Source organism: Micrasema longulum, unplaced genomic scaffold (genome assembly GCF_059751315.1).
Source record: "Micrasema longulum isolate JH-2025_06_02 unplaced genomic scaffold, ASM5975131v1 h1tg000225l, whole genome shotgun sequence".
NCBI lineage: Eukaryota > Metazoa > Arthropoda > Insecta > Trichoptera > Brachycentridae > Micrasema > Micrasema longulum.
The window spans coordinates 826504-850138 of NW_028277430.1; the positions used below are offsets into that span (position 1 = coordinate 826504).

The window sequence follows — 23635 nt, forward strand, 5'->3', positions numbered from 1 at the left end:
AAATTAAAAAATACCTCTACGGCGCCAATTTCAAAATGGGAGGATCGTTCGCCGGATCTTGTAGTTTCGTTGGCTTAGTATTTTTTAGATAGATTTTTTATTTTTTTATTTTATTTTTTATGAATAAATTTCATAAAAAGTACATATTTTTGTAAAATTCTAAACATATCTACTTTTACACATCTAGTAAATTTTATCACTGTAACTCTCCAAAAAAAGAGACTAACTCTTGTGCTTGGAGAGTGACATACACTGTTGTATTGGTTATTTAAAAGAGTTTATTTAATTTTAAATACCAGTACATGAAAAAGAAAAATAAAAACATCGGATACATAAAGAAAAAACATAAAACAATAATACATACATACTAATTAAAATTTAATGATGTTTTTACACGAGTTCAAAAAATTAGATGTAATTTAGATGTACATATAGATTAACATATTACAGCAGAGATGAAGAACATTTTAGAGAAGGTAATATAGAAGTCTAGGCTTCTACAGGGCTTATGACCTGTCATTTACTGGTTTAAGTGACCACTTTACACATTGTGTAACATTCACCACTCTGCCCGTATTCAAACCTCTATATTCCTTCAATTCTTTCATCTGTTGATGTTTGTAAAGTTAAAGAGTTGAAACCTTTATTTATGCGGGTGAGATTCATCTAATTGAATTATTTCACGTCCATACTGTGGCCGCTTAAACCAGCCAATGACAGGTCATAAGCCCTGTAGATGCCTAGACTTCTATATTACCTTCATTTCTGTTGTAATATGTTAATATTAACAGATCCCCAGGGAGATGAATAAAGTTCATGTCTACAAAAATTTGGACAGACTCAAAATATTGTTGATAAATCCACCTGGTTCACAAAGAAGTATAGAAATTGAAAAAAAAAAAAATTTCTGGCGTTGCCTAGTATGTAGGTGAAATAATTCGATTAGATGAATCTCACCCACATAAATAAAGGTTTCAGCTCTTTAACTATACAAACATCAACAGATGAAAGAATCGAAGGAATATAGATGTTCAAATATGGTCAGAATCGTAAATGCTACACAGTGTGTTAAGTGGCCACTTAAACCAGCCAATGGCAGGTCATAAGCCATGTATTATCTTCTCTTAAATGTTCTTCATCTTTGTAGTAATATGTCAAAATTAACAGCTCCCCGGGAGTTGAATCCAGTCCTTGTCTTCAAAAATTTAGACAAACTCAAAATATTGTACGCATAAATGTATTTTTATCATTAGAAAAATATTTACATTGTTAAATGACCTGTCATCAGCATGGCTTAGAAAAATGTTGAAATCGATAAAATTGTACTTACGTAGATTTGATATTTTGGAAAATGGTGGGAAATATTTGTACTAGTGCGGTTAGGAATGCTTGCGATGGCACATATTCTAGGGGATTTGTTTGCCCGCTTGCAATGTTCACTTCTACGGGCTCTATCCGCGTACTCGCTGTAAAAATAGACAATATCGGCATTTACTTCACATGAAAATATATTTGCGTTCTTAGGATTTGCCCAAATATTTCGATTTCCAACAGGCTGTAAATGACTTACTATCACGGAAAATAAGTTGGGGTAGAGTGGGGTCCGAACCTTGTACCTCTGATCCGTGAGTCGGCAACAATAGCCACGGGACCACAACCCGATCAATTTATTTCTTATGATTCATTCTTTGTTCCTAACCATAGCCCGTGTCGAGGCATTCATTTGCATTATTTTCATATTATGTTCTAGAATCCTTAAAATACAGCTTGATTAGAATGAAAATTGTCAGTAAAACTGACGACATAACTTTGCAGTGACATCTAAGGAGTGATTTATATTGACACACGAAAAATCATTAGTATCTGGCATGTTATTTTATTTTTTTAATACAATGCTTAAATCAACATAAATATATAAAATCAGATTAACAAATTACAACAGGGATGGAAAATACCTTAAATAAGGGAATATGAAAGTCTAGGCAATATTCCCTAGGAAAATATTATCTTATTTAAGGTATTCTCTATCTTACCATAAATACTCCATCTTACCTTAAATAAGGGAATATGAAAGTCTAGGCAATATTCCCTAGGAAAATATTATCTTATTTAAGGTATTCTCCATCTTATCATAAATACTCTATCTTACTTTATCTTACCTTAAATAAGGGAATATGAAAGTCTAGGCAATATTCCCTAGGGAAATATTATCTTATTTAAGGTATTCTCCATCTTATTATAAATACTCCATTTTACTTTATCTTACCTTAAATAAGGGAATATGAAAGTCTAGGCAATATTCCCTAGGAAAATATAGTAATTTGTTAATCTTAATGACTCCCGAGGGGGTGAAATCCAGCCTTTTGTCTACAAACATTTGGACAAACTCAAATATTGTATAAAATCAGCTTTAAAACAAAAAAAAAAACTAAAACACACCTAATTATTAACGACATTCTTACAAGGTTACGTTATTTTGAAAAATGTTAGAGATGGGACAAATTGATCAATGTAAAAAAATAATTCATGTGATGTTGTTCATGAAAAAAGTATAAACGTCTTATTTTTTGGTGAATAATTGTCTTAAACACACTGTTAATTTATTTTTTTAATACAATGATTGACATATAAATCAACATGAATATATAAAATCAGCTTTAAAACTAAAAAAAATACTAAAATAAACCTAATTATTAAAGACGTTCTTACCGAGTTACGTCATTTTGCAAAAACGTTAGAGATGGGACAAATTGATCAATGTAAATTGATCGAATAAAAAAATAATTCATTTGATGTTGTTAATGAAAAAAATATAAATATCATTTTTTTTTGTGAATAATTGTCTTAAACACACTATAATAGGTTTGTTTTTGCGTTTTTATCTCAATTTTCGGAAACAGAGTCTCATGTTTGCATGAAAAAACTGATAAAATCGATTTGATCGGTACATGATCAGTGATCGGTAATTTAATTTCGGTAAATTCTCCAATGACCCGCCTTTGTCGTATTGTTAACTCAAGACAGGATCTGGACTTTTTTGGTTTGAGTTTACAACGATTTAAACGAGCACTAAATAAATAGTCCAGATCTTGTCTCGATGTCCCTTATGTTTGTCAATGCTTCTTTCTTTTTTCTTTAAATGTTTTAAACTACTCTTTTATTGTAATATTTAAACCTTATAAATTGTATACATAGACAATGTTCGTTAATAAATAAATAAATAAATTTCCCATCACTATTGACATTAGTTTCGCAGCTGTTATTTTAATCAAGCTAAATTTTAAGGACTATAGTGACATTAAAAACGTTTATAAAACGCTATAATCGGCTGGAATAGTAAATATTAATTTAATATTAAGTATCAAGCTTCCTTACGGATGTTTTTAAAACCGGCTCTAAATAAATGGTATAATTGAGTGTGGTCTCACCATTAGAAGCTTCCTTAGCGATGTGGATCCAAACTTGCCAGGAAAGAGAACACACTTCTCTCTCTAGAGCAGCATCGGGACACCTCTTCATCAACAGTACTTCCTGGAAGGACTTTAACGCTCCTACTGATACCTAGAAATACAGACATTTTTTGTAATTCGTTGCTGTTGCTGCGTTCAACAACCAACCATTATAAACCTCTTATTTATTTATAATTTTAGATACCTTTATCTACAAACAAACATACCGTCACGCCATTTTCAATGGGAAGTTGACAGAGTTACCTATAATTGAGGGTAATAGAAGCAAACTTGGAAATCTCAATTGAAGGCGTCACTGAGATATTTGCGAAAAACTTTGAAACAAGAATTGTGAGATTTCCAATTATGCTTCACTAACTCAATGGAAAATTAGTAACGAGAAAATGTTTTAAAAGGCTATAAAAAAATGGATAGTGGAGCTAGGTAGAAGTAAAATGGATTGTCTCATTCACCCATACCTATATTGAATCAACTGCTCCACAAGTGTATAGCTTATGTTAGGTTTTTACTATTTTCATTGTGTGTTTTGTAATATAAATAATGTAGATGTACATAAATACCTTGTTTTTAAAACTGTCTGAATATTTGTTAATTATCTTCGTTTTTTTAAGTTAGTCTTCTTTGTTTATTCTCAAATGTAATTTTAAAAAAGTATATTGTTAAGTGTCCTCGGCACGAGAAACCCCAGTGAGGTCTCTTTATTTTGATTATTAATTATAGTTTGTAAGCAAAAAATATGAATGAATAAATAAATGCTAAGTTTACGGTGTCAAGTAGTTATACAGTAAAACCTCGTTTCGACATTCCACGATTTTACGTAGGTCCCATTTTTTTCCATACATTATCATTCAATTTTTCCCCCAATTAACGTTTTTTATGTTTTTCGTAACCCCGGTTTTACGTCAAAATTTTTTCATAACTCCTTCGATCTGTCAAAAGACGAGCCGCGCGCCGCCGCGTGAATGGAGAATAAAATCGAGGTAAACAAAAAACTGTGTAAATTATTGTCTCAAACTAAATTCAAAGTAGGTGCAGTGAAATTGACCATTTTGTTCAAGTGTCTAATTTTGACGTTTTACTAAATAGTGACATACAGTTGACGCGTGTTTAGGAAGAATAAAGTCTTTACATCAATAAATTACGATGGAGAAAGTTTAAAAATTTGGCAATAGAAATATTAAATGAAGTTATACAAACATTTATTTATTTTTGCACCACAACAGACCAGGAGGCCCAATTACAGTGGTGAATTACATCACAGAACACCCAGGCTTGAGAAAAATCACATTTTTTAATTTTTGTGTTCTCACCGGGAATCGAACCCGGAACCTTTCGTGTGTGAGTCAAGCGTCTTGATAATGTGAAAAGGAGATAGTTTAAACAGTTATCATAAAAGTGTGAGACAGTCCGCGATGTAAATGACAGTTGAAATTTTGTGGAGCCATACTAAAAAAAGTGATACCATATAAATAAAATTTCCCAATATTTAGGGAAAAAATCGTTGTATGCATTTTACGCTAATTCAAATTTTTATTTTCATGTTTTTAAGGTTAAGTACCTAGATAAAATTATTTATCCACATATTATAAAATAAAAAATAACACATTGCAGTATTGTTTGAATAAATACAAAACACATTTAATTGTATCATTGGTAAATATGAATAATCCCCAATCATGACATTTCTTACAATTTTTCTGCAGTATATTTAGTATAGTCTAGTACAATAATTATATTTTAATGAATTTTTTTTTTTTTCATACATTTTTCATTTCCTCACTTTAAAGTTTTACACTTTTTTGTTGTTGCTCCCGTGAAAAACGTAAAAAAGAGGTTTTACTAGTTAAAATCTGTTTTTGCAAGATTTAGAGAAGGTTTTGAATTACACTATTATTTAGGTAGGTAGGTTTTAATGTATAATTTATTTTGGCATCAATAGCTAATTTTCTGTTTTTGGTGGAGATTTAGTGTTACTCATAATACTCACTAATATTACTCTTAATTGTCAATAAAGTCAAATCTATTTTTTTTTTAAATGTGAATATCGACGCTGGAAAGGAAAAAGCTACCAAGCCACATGCAGCAATTTTAGGGAAAAGCCAAATTAAAACTATTATTATTTTTTAATTAATTAAGAATCTTGTTATTTAAATTACATATGTATAAATCTCGCCAATATTTATTTATTCAATACATTATACAATTGTATTAACAATTTATTCCTCACTGGGAAAACCCTTACCGAGGAAGACATTTTACAATTTTACTTTAGTTTGATATACAGGGTGTTCATTAAACCCTGTCACATCCGAAACCACGATGATCAGTATGAGCAAGAAGACATATTGGCACATGAAAATAATTTTTTAGAACAAATAAAATTTTAAAAAATATAATATCAGAAAAGGCAAATGGTTTCCGACTTCTGCAAGGGAGACACAAGGAGGGGGGGAGGGAAGTTTGATACGCCAAAAATGCGCGGCCGCGCTTCCCTCGCTTCTCCTCAGCAGAAGTAAGCAACCATTTGTTTTGTTTGATATTTTATTTTTTTCAATTTTCTTTGTTCAAAATATTTTTTTAAATATGCCAATATGTCTTCTTGCCCATACTGATCATCGTGGTTTCGGATGTGACAGGGTTTAAAGAACATCCTGTATATACCTTTTTTTTACACAATGAATTTTAGACTTTGACTAATAAATGTTTGTCGCAGGAGGCAAAATTAGGCGTTCACAATGGAGTCCTGGTGCTGACCTGATGTATAGGAGCGATGTATGGAATAGGAAAAACGAGGATGAAAGAAGCCTGAATGCTGTTTGCGATCTCTCAGGCGAATGTGTGGTAAAACTATGTACGAAAGGTACACAAATGTTGAGATCCGTACATGTGAGGCTGAGATAAATACTATCGACAAAATCAAGAAAGGAGTTCTGCGTTGGTTTGGCACATGTTGGACGAATGGACAGCGAAAGAACGGCTAGAAAGATTTGTGATGCGAATGTTGATGGATACAGAAAATGAGAAAGACCGAGAGAGACATGGCATGATCAAATCCAATAAATTCTTGAAGATGGACATGTCAAAAGTCAGAATAATCAGCGGGCACGCATGAGAAGATGTATGAATGTAGAGGAAGTGAGATCTGTATGCAAAGCCAGAGTGATATGGTGTTCTATCCTCTCTGTCTACCCTTACGGCGAAACGGCGTGATGGTTTGTTTGAAAAAGAGACAATTTTTTTATTATTTTTTTTTTATTAAAAAGAAATATTTGCGTTCTTATGATTTACCCAAATATTTATTTTGAGGGCCATTTTCAACGAGTTGTAAATAACTCACTATTAGAAAATGGAATCGAGTTGGGGTAGAGTGGGATTCGAACCACAGACCTTTGGTCTGTGAGTCCGAGACACTAGCCACAGGACCACAACCCGATTTAAGTTGTTTAAACCGACTGAATTGTTGAAAAAAATACAAAATAACAGAAGTGAAAATAGTATCTCACCTCGTGGTTTTGACACAAAGCGAAGTTCTGGATAAAGTCCAGCAGTACAGCCCAAGCGCGAGCAAAGTCTCCTAGCCCCTGCAGGACTTGGTGCTTGGTATGGAATACCCTGGCCACTCCGGAAAGAGTAAGAACCTGTTCAGAAAAGAAATTAAATAAATTATATTGTAGGACATACTTATTTAATTCATACACTTCATTATACCAGTAGGGAACGGTGATTTATTTTATAGGGAAGCTCCAAAAAAGTGTTCAAAAATATGTACCCACATATAATATTTTTTATTTATACTTTTACAATGTTTGTATTCTTTTTTTTATACAGAATAATGTTCCCTCACTGGGGTGTCCCGTGCCGAGGGAAACATTTTACAATCAGTAAAACATGCATTAAATTAGTTATTTAACAAAGTTAACATAATAATAAAATAAAAACGTAATTGATCTAATTAACCTAATTATCATTAACATAATAAGCAATATAAACTAAAATAATCATAAAAAGTAATATGTAAATGGCTACTTTTTTGTGGTTCTGTGAATATCGTCTCTCTGCTTCAGCTGTTGACGACAGAAGATTATTACCAATAATTTATCAAATCAACTCAAACAAGCAATATAGCTATCTATGCTATTTAAATAGAACAGGGGTACAAAAGTTTATTTAAAAATACCATAATGACATTCAGAAGATAGATATATTTCCATTACAATTGAAATGGCAACACTAAGCACTGACCGATTCCTTCTACAAATGAATAATGCCAAAAAGATGTAGCAGCCTCCTATAGCAAGTGTTTTAAAGGTGCGGCAGTGGACCTGGCTAGGACGCATGCTGTGAATGCCTCGGGAGAGCCTTAATCCAAGTTGCCTCTTCTTCACACTTACGGGCTCCCACTGTCCTAGAAGATCGTCGGGGGCGATTTTCCAGCTTTATTCAGCGGAACTAAGGGACGTGAGAGGCGAAGCGAGTGCTGTGATGTGAAAAATAAGAAGAATGCATCGAAGCAAAATGTTGTTTTCATTTTTTCATCTCCAACTGGAGTAAGAGCTTCCTGCGTCAAGTTGATTATGAAGTGGCAGACAACTTATTATTTGTAGACTATTCGTTCGATAGCTTTAGATAGAAATAAAAATGATGTGAAATATTTAGCACTAACCTGAGTTTCTGCCCACTGTTTTTGGGCCGTGTTTCGAGAGTGATGAATAAGGATGTGTTCTCCGGTATCCACCTTCTCAGAACTCGCCATGTTAGCCTGGTTTTGAACCTAAAACCGGGAAACATATTTCTTTAAATGAAGCGCAATCAAGACAAAAGAAATTAAATTAATTATTTGAATTTCTTTAAAGAAATCTTGTAAGAACTTAATACTTTATCAGCCCAGACGAGTGCTGTTATTTTGCAATCCTCAAACAGATTAGTTACCTTGTGTAACATTGGGAAGAGGACAGCCCACAGAAGGGGGCGCCAGGCGGCGGGCTGCAGGGAACCCCCGTGTGCCCCCACACAGCTGAACAGGGTCTGACAGGCCGCCCTCCGGACCGACGGTCGTCCCTCTGTGCACAACTCGCCTGGAACACAAAGATGTTAAAATTGAAGAGGTAGATGATTTTTTTAAAAAAACTAATAAATGTTCTTAAACCAACCACAGACCGCACACCGCATCTGAGGACTTAAGTCCCCTCAGCGGTGCCAACGTTGCAAATATGAAGGAAAAAATTGCTCGTTGTCAAACGAGAAAAGCTGCTCGAAGCAGATCTCTGTAATCTGGTAGCCTAACTATCTTCTTGGAGAAAAAAGATAATCCAGAAGTACATTGTAATGTACTTAATTGGATTAGGAAAAAAAGGGGAGTGAATTCTTCACTGATTGGGATTAAATTGATTAAGATAATCAATTTGCCGAAATGATTACTGTTTAGAATAAAATAGTATTGATTGATATTATTCCTGGCCGATTACCTTTCTTACCCATCCTTATGGTACCTACCTAACACCAAGGTAAAAGATTTATAAAAATAAAAGATTTGTATTTGGAACAAAATAAATATTGAAGAACATCCTCATCGCATTACAGATAGGTCCATTCCCTTGCTCTCTTCCTTTATTCAAATACTCCAACTTTGTACAAAATTGAATGATATTCGTTTTACAGCATACAGTCCACTTTATGTTAACAATTAAAAAACCTTAAATTTCATTTTGCAACCCACCAGATCTGTGTATCTGATCAAGCCTATAAACCTATAAGATGTGGAAAAGAAGAAGAATGGAGATTGATCACGAAAGTGTTTCGCCTTCTTCCATTTGGAGTTCCGCACTAGAGGCCCCACTCGTCCGTAAGTATTAGATCAATGGAAAGAAACATCCAAACTGACACACCAACATCACTAAATAGGGAAATTTCATCATTCACTAAGCGGCATAATTTTTTTAATTACTTTTTCAACGACGAACAAAGAGAAATATTGCAGACATCTATTGATAAAATCAACTAACTGATAGTCAATAGATAAAACTCACCGAGTCTTATGTACAGGCACATCCAGAGCTTCTCAAACTGTGGCAGGTCCACGGTGCCTGGGAACTCCGGGTATACGCTCGCGTCTTCACTCAGGATGGCCGCCAGGCGCTCCTGGTTGTGGTAGAGATAGTCGGAGATGTTCCACTGCGACAAAATACAATATGTACATTCAGATCAGTGTATCTTAAATTAATATTGAATCTCATTTCTCAATATGTAGTGTACATCTCACATCTCAACAGTGTGTTTCAAATCTTAACAGCGTATCTTGGTATTAATAGTGCATCTCATGTTTCAAACAGTATATACCTATCTCATAATGCAAAAGTGTATTTTAATTCAATTCAATTCTATTCATTTATATAAAAAAAACATGTACATTACAAACTTAATTGAAATATTTAAAAAAATACATAAAAGAGATTCTCCTATTACTTCTCAAAGTAGTAGGAGAATCCTGTTTCAGAAAACCCATTCGGATCCATGGAACAGATCAACATCCAGAGCGTTGTTGTTTAGCATAGCGGTAGCCCTTCCAACAGGCGGGTTGGTCCTGTATATTGGATAATGAGACAATCTACGTCGACACTGTCTCAGGTAATTATAAGGAACATATAAACCAATGCTCATCATAATCTCAGGATTATCGACCATACTGCGCAACAATCGATAAAAATGTGTAGCCAAATACACATTCCTTCTAGTCTCTAAACTGTTGTTGCCAACATACCCTGGAGAAACTTGGCAGGGTAGAGCCAAGGATAATACCCACACTCTCCCATGTAGAAATATCTCAGAAACTACTTTTGGATTTTCTCTATCATAAGAGAGTACTTCAGTTCATACACTCTCGAGCCTGCTTCGCACCAAGGAGTTCTCAGTATGCGGATATTTTCAAAAACCTTGGCAGTACGCAGAACGAATCATAACATCTTCAATGCTTTACCACTGATTGCCTCTATGTGATCATGAAATGTCAGTGTGCTCACAAATCTAACGCCCAGATCCATAACATTCGACGTTCATATCAGATTCTGGCTATAATTTTGTAGCAAAAAATAAGTTTTTTGTAGGTCCTAGTAAAGAACGTGACTGAACACTTGGAAACATTAAACCTAACCTAAGTATATTTCACATCTAAAAATTGGATATCGTGTAAACAGCTTCTCATTTCTTCATACCTCTCCCGCCTGTTATGTCCCCGCAAGTACTGGGAATCAGACCCCCCCGAGTAGAGTCGGTGCAGTCACTTACCATGAGTCCCACGGCTGTGAGGCTGACATTGAGGTCTTGCGACTGGCGGGCGAAGCGCGCCGCGGCCGCCGCCGCTCTGCGGAGGCTCTGCGCGCCCCCAGCGCCACCCCCGCCGCCACCGCCCACCAGCTCCGCGCACACCACCTGCAGGCACTGGAAGGCCGATCTCACCAGCACGGGACTATGGAAGAAAGAATTACGTAGAATTTTAATTGAATCATAATTATTATACTAGGTAAAATAATAATTATAAAAAAAGTAAAAGGAAATAAAGTAAAGATACAAATTGAAAACGCATTAAAAAGAGGAGAATTGAGGGGATGGCCATTCAATGGAAAGGATAGCTGATTTAACTGCAGCAGGAGTGGTGTGGAGCAAGTCCACCAGCTCAGCATAATTATTAACTGTTCTGTGGATGCGTGCCAGGGGAGAATAGTGGGTCAAGTTTGTCCTATTGTACTCACATTGGAACACGTGTCGGAGTCTGGTGGTCCTTGTGGGTACACGAAAGTTTATCAGGGACAGCAATTTTGGGCAATCTATTATGGTGCATATCACTTTGTGCTATTAGAGTGAGGTCAGCAATTGTCGTTCTGGTGGAGAGCAATGGTAACCTCAACTCAGACAGCAAAGTTTGCTAGCAAATTTTATCTACAGGTTTACCCCTTTGGAACTGTATGTAGCGTAAAAACTTCCACTGAACTCTTTCCAAGTTAAAAGTGGTGCAGTTGCACAAAGGGCTCCAGACTGACGATGCATATTCTAGTTGTGATCGGACCAGAGCACAATACAGACATTTTATTGAAACGATACTACTAAAATTTGTTGTATTCTAGATTATGAAGCCCATACATATCTACCAATATACAGTAAAACCCCTGTTTTACGTTTTTCAAGGGAGGAACACAAAAAGGTGTTAAACTGAGGAAAACGCTAAAGTGAGGAAATAAAAAACTGCATAAAAGTTGTAAAAAAGCTCATAATTAGGGGTTATTCATATTTCGTTAAAAATATTTTGCATTTTTTCAATCAATACCACAATACTGTCATGATTGGGGATTATCATATTTACCAATGATATAATTAAAAATATTTTGCATTTATTCAAACAATACTGCAATGTGTTTTTTTTTAAATTGAATTTTTAAAAAAATCATGTTTAAATTATTTTATGTAGATACTTAACCTTAAAAACACGAAAATAAACATTTGAATTTGCATAAAATGCACACAATGTTTTTTTCCCTAAATATTGGGAAATTTTGTTTATGTGGTATCACTTTTTTTAGTAAGCACCACAAAATTTAAACTGTAATTTACATCGCGGCAAAACTGTTTCACACTTTTATGAAAACTGTTTAAACAATCTTCTTTCCAAATTACGTTTATAACTGAAATAATATTTTTATTAGCAAATTTTTTATCTTTCTGCATCGTAATTTATTGATGTAAAGACATCATTCTTCATGCGTCAACCGCATGTCACAATTTAGTGAAATGTCAAAATTAGACACTTAAACAAAATGGTCAATTACACTTAACCTACCTAGAATTTAGTTTGAGACAACAATTTACACATTTTTTTATTTACCATTTTGGGCAAACGCGGCGGCGCGCGGATCGGCGTCTTTTGACAGATCAAATGAGTTTCGAAAAAATTTCAACGTAAAACCGGGGTTACGAAAAACGTTAATTAGGGGGATATTTGAACGAGGACACATGGAAAAAATGGGACCTAAACATTTTGGCGTAAAAAGCGGGAAAACGTAAAATTGAGGGACGTAAAAACGAGGTTTTACTGTATTTTAAATAGCTTTTCCCCCAGAATTCATCCTCTTGAGGATCATCAGCAACTGAAATACAATTACTACTTATGACTCAAGGACAGCCACTTTTTACAACCGAGTGCAAAAGGCTAAGTTGTTAAGCTATCCAATTACAATTTTCAACAGATGACACTCTGACGTTGAAAAGATCTATGGCAAAAACAGTATGTCTCTATTGAGTCTTCTTTTTTCGTATGTTAGTCGAAATTAATTAGTTCCAGTGCTTTTAGTCATTATACCTGTGATGTTCCGCAATGGCTGCCACAATATGAAGCAGCTGCGGGTAAGCGGCTGCCAGGGCTTGTCCGTGCGAGTGTAGGAGCTGGGAGACACACTCCAACTGTCTCTGTCGCACGTCCGCGTGTTGTATGGAACTGAGAGAGCCCAACGGTTCGACCAGTAACACCTCCAGCTTCTAGACAAAGAGAAGGATCGTTTTTTCCCATCTAATACCACATACATCAAACAAATTGAAGAGTTTTAGATTTGTTAGTATAAACCTAGAACAACCTGACCAGTGTTTTGTTGGTCATACTATGGAATGGGCGTGCGTGAGTTGATTTGAGGTTAAATGAGAATGATGGATTACAATTGAAGTGATTTATTAAGTAGTTACACACGGGTTACATCTAATTATTTCGTACATAATATCGAGCACTGGCGGAGAGCTGGTGGCCAGGCAACACGAACTGTCAAGATGAAATGTGTCAAGTACTTCCGATGTATGGTGATTAAGAGCATCGTCCAGGCTGACATTGCAGCGGACTACGCGTTGCGGGCCAAAGCGGAGTTCAGACCTGCCAACTTCACGGCTGTTACTATAGAACATCATAAAATATTTATAAAGAAATGATTTGAATTCACAGAGACTCGAGTTAAAAATGTCGATATGAGAGGTACATTCATTTCCTAGTCTGTGTATACACAGAGTTGGTGAGTGACAAAGATAGTTGGTTTGAGAAGGGTGACAATAATATAGACTATTTTGTCCAGATCTACGTGTTGGTATGTAAAAATTTATTAAATCCAGGAGTTCGCAACAATCGCATTTAGAATTAATGATTTTATATAAAAATTGGTTGCGAATGATGTGGGTGTGCATTGTTAACAATGTTTATTGTCACAACTCAACATCCTCAGTATCCTTTGATCCCGCCACAGTAAGACCTTGTGTAGTGAACCACGCGTTTATTTTGTTGAACGTGTGCCGTATCATAGAGTTTGTTTCCACCAACCACCAGTGTTCAGCTCCAGATCCAGATCGGGGGCCTGTCCTAGTGTTGGCGCCGCTCGCAATCGACCAGTCGGACCGCCGCGATTTCATCAAGAACGAACCAGGTTCGTGGCATCCATTCCTAATCCATCTCATTCGTTGGGGTTGTGACCGATTGACACTGCATACCGCATATCGAGGATATTCACTTACTTGATTAAAATTAAAATGAAGTTCACTCCGCTAAATGATATCGTAGAAGCCCTAGGGCTTCGCCCCCTGCAATTTCTCGCCAAGCATCCGCTTAGGAATTCGTTTTCTCTTCAAAAATATTAAGTCAGTTATTTTCATGCGATTCTCCAGTGTAGGTAAATTTGAAGAATTTGACAAAGACATGAGGTTAATTTGTTCTATAAGAATATGCAGTTTGAAATGAATGAATCTCAAAAATTTTCGTTGGTCTCTTTCAACATTATTTATGAGAATTTTGTAAAAATACGAGTATGTTAAGTGTAAATATGTATATGTTAACAAGGAGTCCAAGTCAATACAGACCTCCGTCCCTCGGTTGGGGTGTTTGAACTCGTAGTGCAGCGCCGACTTGACGAGGTACGTGATGGCCTCAACTCCCCACTCTCGCATGCGGATATGGGGGTGCTGGCAAACCTGCAAAAACAACATACTAACTTAGTAGTTTATAAAAAAATATTCAAAATTGTACTTTCGTCCGTGTCCAGGCAGATGAACAATATTGTTTTTTGTAAATTTTTTCAAACTGACAATATTATCCTGTCCCAGGATGAGGAAGTTCAGTGGTGTTTTCATTTATTAATAGACTATCAAACTCCAAAATAAAAAAAGTAAAATAATAATGTATCGTTTAGTTAGTTTTGTAACCTTTCCGCATATGACATCACAAATTCTCTTAGCTGACTTCTGCAGATTGGTGAATTGGCTTCCCGTAAACTGGAAATCTATCATAACACTATCATTGATTGATTCAGAAGAACTAGTGACGTCGCTCAAACCAGTTCGTTTTTATTAAAATCATCATCATATTGAGATATAACTAATATTGATTCCATACATATGTTCGGCATACTAAATGGTATAATCGATGTTTCGTAATTACTGGGACAAGTAAAATTTAATATTCCGACTCGTAGGTTGAGAAACAATGAAGTAGTGTTCATCGATCAGCATGAAACAAACTATGGCCTTAATTCTCCATTCTTTGTCGAATTGTTAACTCAAGACAAGATCTGGACTTTTTTGGTTTAAGCTTACAGCGATTTAAATGAGCACTAAATAAATAGTCCAGATCTCGTCTTGATGTCCCTTATGTTTGTCAATGCTTCTTTACTTTTTTAAAAATGTTTTAAACTATTTTTTTACAGTAATATTTAAACCCTATAAATTGTACAAATGGACAATGTCTGTTAATAAATAAATATATCATAATTTTTACTATTTTTTTCATACATTTTCAAGAAACTTCGCCTTACAATTTGATTAAAATTATTAGATACATTTTTCAACAAAAATAAATTTCATTTTTCTCAAATACGCTCGTACAAGCATTCTGCGTGTAAACTACGGTCGAATTGTTGTATATTCCCATTGTCCTATCCTGCGCAAGCAAGGCTCTTCACGGAGCTGGGACAGGACAATATTATACTGTGTATTGTATTGTCCTCGTGTGAACTCAGCTTAATTAATTTTGGCCAAGGCACTTCTAGCATCAGCCTCTAGATTCATTTCACAAGAATAAACATGACGACGACAACATAAAGAGAATTTTCAAAAAGGCACATTTTTAAAGTATCCATTCGAGACATGAAGTTACTTACCGCAAGTAAATGGTTGGTGAGTGGCCTCCACATTACTTCCACTCTGTGTAAATTGGCCAGTCCAGTTTCCAGCAGTTTAGCTACTGCAAACAACGACGGCTCCTAAACACAAAAAAAAAAAATTGACCACAAATTTTACCCAATTATACAAGTAAAAATTTGTAAAGCGCCCTCGAGATTTTTTAAAACGGTGCTATATAAATTAGCCAATTATTAATATTATATTTATGACAAAGCATAGTGATAAACCAGTGGAATTGATGAATATCAAATTAAATGTTTTGACTTACTCTATTGGAGTAAGCGAGTTCCATAGCTTCGTTCGATAGTTTCCTTAGTGCATCCAGGAGGTAGTGGAGAGCTTCGGAGTCCAGCTGCGCCGAGGACTCGAATACCTTGCTGACCAGCCCCGAAAGCACTAGAACAAAATTATAATAATAAGCTTTCCTGGGCCGCAATTACAAACGCTATCTTCATCGGTACATACCGAGACAGCAGGGGCGAACCGTGTGTAGAAGCGATTATGCGCAGCTTACCATTATATTTGACTAACCATAATAACGTTTTATTGTAACTTTATTTACAGAAAAACAAATAAATAATTAACATTTATTTTAAATCATTTCCACTGTTTGTATTTTTATCCTAATATAATTATAAATTTTAATAAAGCGCGCCCAGCGCCTGCGGTGAGCCAAGAAACTAGCCGATTATTCCAGCTTATTTTTTCATACAAATAAGTATACTATATTTTGAATGTACGCACCCCAGTGCGGGTTTTTTCTCCTAGATTAAACTTGCAGATTACACAAATTATTTGAAGAGTCTTGATATGGAAAACAGTATTTCAAACATTATTTCTTGAGGACTATATTTCTTTGAGATGGTAATTTTGACATAAGACCATAATTACTTTCATGCGTCATATTGCAGGACATATAGCGCTCCACGCGGTCGTTTTTAGCACTATTACTAGAACAATTCGGCCAGTTGACATTTCAATTGAATACCTAATATCGACTGAATTCATAGTGGTATTTTTTATTTATTTTTTTAAAGTAATGGATTATATATCTATATAATATAATATATCACGAAGTTACATCGTTTGAGTTGATTTCATGGATGAGAGTTGTTGTATCACACAGAACCACAGAAAAATATCCATTTATAGTATATATTACTTACATTATGTTATGTACCTCCTATGTAGGTACAAATATTTGATATTTTTTTATAGCTTACCTGTTAATAAAATCACCATTCGCCACTTTACGTTCTACAATCTCATCTACCTCGGTATGCTCTACCGACCTATCGATACGTATTTTTAATATGTCATCTCGGACGCCATATGATCGAATTCAACCAATAGGTGATGCTGAAACTTTACTCCGCGTTCAATGCTAAATGAAAATGAAAATATTTCTCTTTCGTATTTTGAATAGGCCTATGTGATAAAAATTAGTCAATTTAAAACGGTTAAAAATATAAATAAATCGCAATTAAAGCAAAAAGTGCTGGATTGAACACGATTTTTATACAATGTTTGACAGCTCCTCAGGCAGTATGGTTAACTTTCCGTCCATTTCTATCTGCCTATGTTTTAATAAAATTAAAATACAATTGTACTTATTTTTCTTACTGGCAATATTTTAACGAAATCTTAATGGCCACATGGTCTTACGCATGTGTTCTAATTATCCTAAATTTTTAAATCGAAGATCCAAATGCTGCTATATGTGAATATTTATGTTTATTTATGCAAACTAAACAAAAATTCGTATGAATAGTTGCAACAAAAATAGTGTAACCGAGGTTTTACTGTATTTAGTCATAAGTAATGTTGAAAATTCTCACTTGGAAGATCAGCCATGACCGCGGCAGTACTCATGAGGGCGTGAGAGTCGGTATGAGCTCGTCCCGCCTTCAGGCTCCCTCCGGTGGACGGCTTTAGGCCCAAGATCCAAACCTGATTACAAATTAAACATTACAACTAATACTGATTTCGGACAAAGGGATTTTGAGTATTATGCAATTAAAATGTATAGCCTACTTCCACTGTCCATTGAAACAATTAGTAACGAGAAAACGTTAAAAAAGGCTATAAAAAAATGGATAGTGGAGGTGGATAGAAGTAAAATGGATTGTCATATTCACCCAAACTAATATTGAATCATTAGCTCCACAAACGTATAATTATGTCATGTATTTTTTTATTAATATCCCTACAGAGATGAGGTAGAATTTTTTCAAATTCAGGATTGTGGATATTCGAGCGTTTACAGGGCTTATGACCTGTCATTGGCTGGATTAAGTGGCCACTTTACGTACTACAACATTCACCATTCCGCTTATTAGCGAATATCGACACAGGTAACATTTTTTTGATTTTTGTATATATGTTATTAAAAGAGAAACCATTCACAAGCGTGTTGGAGCGCCATCTATGTATTGATATTGAAGTTAAGTATTTTTAATTAGCATATTACTTTATTTTTATGTAATTATGTCATGTTTTTGTTAATTTATTGTGTGTTTTGTAAAATAAATAATAAAGGTATGCACAAATTAAATATATACGTAAATACGCAGGGTTTAAAACTGTCTTAACATTTTACAGTGGGTAGAAAGTTTGTCCGACCCCTGCCAACCACTCATCTACACAGCGCATGACCTGATTGTCCTCCAAAAATTTCTTTAAATGATTTACCAAGTGCTGTATCGTGGTCAAAACCGGCAGCCAGGCTTCTTGGAGGGCGGAACCGTGGCGAGCGGCGAGCCTCAGGAGTGCTCGCAGGCCGGACACCTGGCGGCCAGTCACCACCACCCATCCTGGTTGCCCTGGTAAAAAGAAAATAATATCAAGTACAATCTTCTAGACTTCTCATTAATGAAACGATGGGAAAGATCGGTGTTGTCATCAAAAACTAATTGTGTCATTTTTAGATTCATAATTTCAAAACGCCGTTCGGGTTATATGTGTAGGGGTTTTGATTGCTGTTGAGGGTTGTGGAGCTCCTACCCCAGTCGGAGATTGACAGAAGACACGAAGTTAATATTTCATGTGTGTATTTATTACATGGTGAATAAATAATTAATTGAACTATGTCGGGCGAGTGTTACAGCGATGAGTAGTTGAACTGGCTGCGCTTGAACTACATGCTGGAACTAATTTGCTGAACGACTGGGTTGACATGTTTGGACTTGGTGGGCTGACTGAACGTTACCACACCCTGTGGTCCCTTTATAGGCCACATTCCTTTGTTCTTCATGTCTCCACGGCATGAATGAACTGCAGGACGTTGCTCTTATTTAGACGGATGTTTTATGTGCAATACTGAGTCTTGCAGAATATAATGTATTTTATTCAACATCAAGAGTTCAGCTGAAGTTTTTACGCTACATTTAGTTCTAAAAGGGTAAACCAGTAGATGAAATTTGTTATCAAACTTTGATGTCCGAGTTGAGGTTACCATTGCTCTCCACCAGAAGGACAATTGCTGGCCTCACTCTAATGCACAAAGTGATATGCACCATAATAGATTTCCCAAATTTGCTGTCCCTGATTAACTTTCGTGTACCCACAAGGACCACCAGGCTCCAACACGTGTTCCAGTGTGAGTACAATAGGACAAACTGTAGCCACCATTCTCCCCTGGCACGCATCCACAGAACTGTTAATAATTATGTTAAGCTGTTGGACTAGCTCCACACCACTCCTGCTGCAATCAAATCAGCTATCCTATCCGTCAAATAGCCATCTCCTCATTTCTCCTCTTTTTAATGTTTTTCTTTACTCATTTAATAATCGCGTGTAATAGCTATGATTTTATTTTTTGTTATTTTCTATAGTGTTTTATGTACTATAAACTGTATATTGTAAGAGCCCTCCGGGTGTTTATTAAATAAATAAAATGATTTGGTAATGTATCCAAAATAAAACAAGTTTATTGGATTGTATTTCTACTATATTTTTTATAAAATATACAAAGGGTATATTGTGACGCGTTAGGCTATAGACTCAATCTGTTAGAACAGCTAGAAATAATTAAAAATGACAATAACCCTGCAAATATACTTATAAATGAACAGTTAAACCTAGTAAATTCAACTTTACTTAATATTTTCAAAAATAAAAACTAAATTATTTATAATTGTAATCTTGTAATTGTAAATTTGTTATTCCATATTATATACGAGTATAATAATTTTTTATTTTTACCAAATACCTACTAAATATATAAAAACTTGTAATGTTCCCAATAAATTAGATTAAAATAAAATAATATTATAAAATCTTAATGTATTTTACCTTAGTTGACATTAAACCTGTGTAAAACACCAATGTAGAATTTCAACAATAATTTTCAAAATAAACCTGTATAAATGAAATCAATATTTTTATAATTATTGCATTAATTTTAAAGCCATACCCTTACAAATGTTTCTAAATAATGGAAGGTTTTTCCCCAATATAACCAAAATATTCCTCTAATATACTCAGTATACCCTAATTGAATTTTAATTACTCTACTTATATAGCTTGTATAGAAATCCACAAATATAAAATAGCAATTATTTTTAGTATATAAGGAAACTTTGTAAATATTTAAGTTAGTTTGTTTGAAAATGTCCTAACAAGACGAAACGCGTCACAATATACCCTTTGTATATTTTATAAAAAATAAAGTAGAATGACAATCCAATAAACTTGTTTTATTTTGGATACATTACCAAATTAAATATGGAATTCTACCAATTATCTGCATACACAATAAATAAAATAAAATGATGATTTGCTTTATCGGTTGTTGCTCTATTTCAGGTGAAATGATTGCATGTCTGGGTATTATCGATCAATGGACTATGACCCCCATATATGTACATTTCATTGGATTTTTTCAATAGAATTTTTACAAAAGAAATAATGTGTTTAAAACAGGATATTTAAAAAAAAAAAACAAATTATTATATTTTTCAATTATTCTAATTGTAAAGCATACTTGAGGTGATTTTTCACAAAAATGGCGCTTTGTAAATCAGACAAATATCAGTGATGTTCTATACCTGGCGGGGGTGTGTTGGATGGGGGCGGCGTGCCGACACATAGCACCTGGTGCGGTTCCTGGGTAGGGGGACAGGCCTGGTGGAGGGCGGAGGGAGTGCGGGGCCCCGGTAGAGCCCCCAGGGCGGCCAGGGGGTAGTGGGCGGGTAGGGCGGCGCGACACAGCGCTCCTGCGCACGCGTCGCGAGCCCCCGTGTGTCCAACCTAGAAACAGTAAAATGTAAAAAAATTGAGAATACAGCTACATATAATATTATGTATCGCAAAGTTAATAATAATCGTCAATTGACTTGATTTCATAAAAAAATAGCAATTTACATACATATTACTTATAATATATATTATGTAGATGAACATTTTTTGTAGCTTAACTGTAAAAAAAATCACCGTTCGCCACTGCTATCTAGGCCCCAATTACAATAGGAAGATGAGAGTTATCTTTACTTATCAATAAAGTAAAATTGAATTTTCTGTACCAAAATGTGCATATAGGAATGAAAATTTGAAGTATTGTCATTGGAAATCTCTAATGGAACATGTTTGAAAAAATATTTTACAAAAATATGAAAATGTTTGTACAAAATGGACAATTGAAAATAACTCTGTTAATTTCCCATTGTAAAACGGGCCCAGGTGCAAATATGGGTGTGATGATGAATTTAGGGAGTGTATCTTACCTTGGCACTGACCCTTGCCAGAGTATGGATAGTACGGAGCACCAGCTCTAGCTCTCCGACACTCGCCTCCGCCAGGACCGACAGTCCCCAAACCAAGCCGCACCAACTCGATTGCACCAGCTGAAAATTACCACAGACGATTAGTTTCCCATTTTACATGTTTAAAAAAATAAATTATTAGGGAGTAATTAATTAGTTGTCGTTTATCAATAACAGTTTTTGTTTATCAATATGAATTTTCCCAATGGAATAATATATTTTATCGGGATTGAAATCTTCCAACTATTGCTATGAAAGAAATACGATGATCCGTTAGTCTATGGTGACGTAGCATCGTTGTTCTGTTCCCAGACCAAACTAACCATAGATAAAGCAAGTCAATTATAAAAATTTGAAGAATTAATTTCAAATTGATTGTCAGGAGATTTTGAGCATCGAGGCATGAAGTGTTACACAGTACATGGGTTTTTGCAATATCGATTTTTAAACTCATGCATGCGGAGTGCCTATTTAGCTTATCTATGGTGACTTGAAGACCCCCAACCGAATCGTCAATTATAATCACATCATCGGCATGCTCTAGGTTGCTTGCTTTTTGGGAGGAGGAGATGGATTTTGGTTGGAGATATTTTCTGTGTCCGGGCGGATAAAGAACGCAGTTCTGAGTGTGACGAAGACTGATAACTTTCTTCTTCCTATCAGCCCGTTTTTCTGGGCGCTCTATTTCCACCCATGTCCTGCGGGTTCGACAATGTCTTCATTCCATCTCCTCTGTGGTCTCCCTACTTTCCTTTTATATTAGCAGGGTCTCCAATTTAGTATACTGACCACTTTACATCTCTGTAATAGATAGTTGGCGGACATTAAACATTCGGTAAGTGGTTATACATTATGGGCACTGGCAACACCAAGTGCCAGGCAGTGGCGAGCAGTGATTTATTTTATAGGTAATCTATTAAAAATGTTCATTAATTTGTACTACATATAAGTACTTACATAACATGTAAGTAATGTAATTATAAATGACTAATTTTTTGTGGTTCTGTGAAAATCAACTCAAACAACAATTATTATTAACGACGCGATATACGTAGCTTTATTCTACACTATTTTAATACAATACTAAACTTGTACAAAAGTTTATTAACAAATACCAAAATGACATTCAGCCGATATTTCCATTATGATCTGTCACTGACAGTACTGTCAAGACTTGAGCACTGGCCGATTTCTTTTAAAATGAACAATGCCTAAAACGGCCACTGCGAACGCCACCTGTCCTATGTGATACATAATATGTCAACGGTATCCCATCAAAGAAAAATAGTCCTTCGGAAATAATGTTCAAAATACTAGTTTCCAAATAGAGAATCTTCTAAAAATATTTGTAATCTGCAAGTTTGTTTTAGAACTAAAAAAGCCGACTTGGGTTAAAGACGAAAAATACAGTGAACTTTTTTGTATGGAAGAATAAGCTGAGGTAATCAGCTAGTTTCATCGTTCAGTAAGAATGGGCTGAGTGCTGGCGCTGGGCGCACCTCATAGATATTTTTTTGTAGAAAGATATAAACGGTTATTTATAATAAATAACAATTACTTTATTTATTTTCCTATAAACATGGTTACAATAAATTATTATTATTAAAAGTCAAATATAATGGTAATCTGTGCATAATCGCTTACTTTGACAATTCGCCCCTGGTGCCAGGCCCATCAATATACCAACCTAACAAGGCACCAAATGTGGCGAAACGGATACATAAATTAGACTGTGCGTTCAACGCTGGTACTGGTCAACCGACACGAAACAGTTAACGACATTCATTGTAAACGTAAATTTAATTCACAATTATTTAGCACGGCTAGATTTCATTCAGTATTGTCTACATATTTGAATCTTTATTATAGTAATTAAGTCATAAAATCAGTAAATTAAATTTTACATAATATGTAAGTGAATCTTTTATTTTAATACACGCAACCTTGTAACAAAACTTCTAATAAGTTTAATTCAATATTTGCTCCATACACCGAAAACAGTTCTCTACAATACTAATGTATATTTACTAAACAGTGTTTGAGTATGTCCAAATGCTTGCAGACTAGCTGGATTTCCTCCCCAGGGAGTTATTCATGTTTAAATTTATTTCAACAGAGAGGGAAAACATTTTTGAGAAGGGAATATAGAAGTCTAGGCATTTAAAGGGCTAATGACCTGTCATTGGGTAGTCTAAGTGGCCACTTTACACA

At 35.0% G+C, this 23635-nt stretch overlaps 1 protein-coding gene across 2 annotated transcripts in view; it reads right to left on the minus strand.

Annotated features, from left to right (window-relative positions):
- The window catches only part of mon2 (Mon2 homolog, regulator of endosome-to-Golgi trafficking), a 55426-nt gene that overhangs the window by 14944 nt on the left and 16847 nt on the right, over positions 1–23635 (minus strand). Inside the window, exons 13-27 of one of the 2 annotated variants that reach the window (XM_088243707.1) lie at positions 21386–21505; positions 20711–20912; positions 18354–18484; positions 17501–17612; positions 15931–16058; positions 15641–15742; positions 14346–14456; positions 12817–12992; positions 10752–10932; positions 9497–9641; positions 8400–8545; positions 8134–8241; positions 6974–7108; positions 3429–3561; positions 1331–1466 (exon numbers count right to left, since the gene is read on the minus strand). In XM_088243707.1, coding sequence (XP_088099833.1) covers positions 1331–1466; positions 3429–3561; positions 6974–7108; positions 8134–8241; positions 8400–8545; positions 9497–9641; positions 10752–10932; positions 12817–12992; positions 14346–14456; positions 15641–15742; positions 15931–16058; positions 17501–17612; positions 18354–18484; positions 20711–20912; positions 21386–21505 — 2066 coding nt within the window. The remainder of the gene's footprint in view (positions 1–1330; positions 1467–3428; positions 3562–6973; positions 7109–8133; positions 8242–8399; positions 8546–9496; positions 9642–10751; positions 10933–12816; positions 12993–14345; positions 14457–15640; positions 15743–15930; positions 16059–17500; positions 17613–18353; positions 18485–20710; positions 20913–21385; positions 21506–23635) is intronic. The other variant, XM_088243708.1, reaches the window with a different exon arrangement.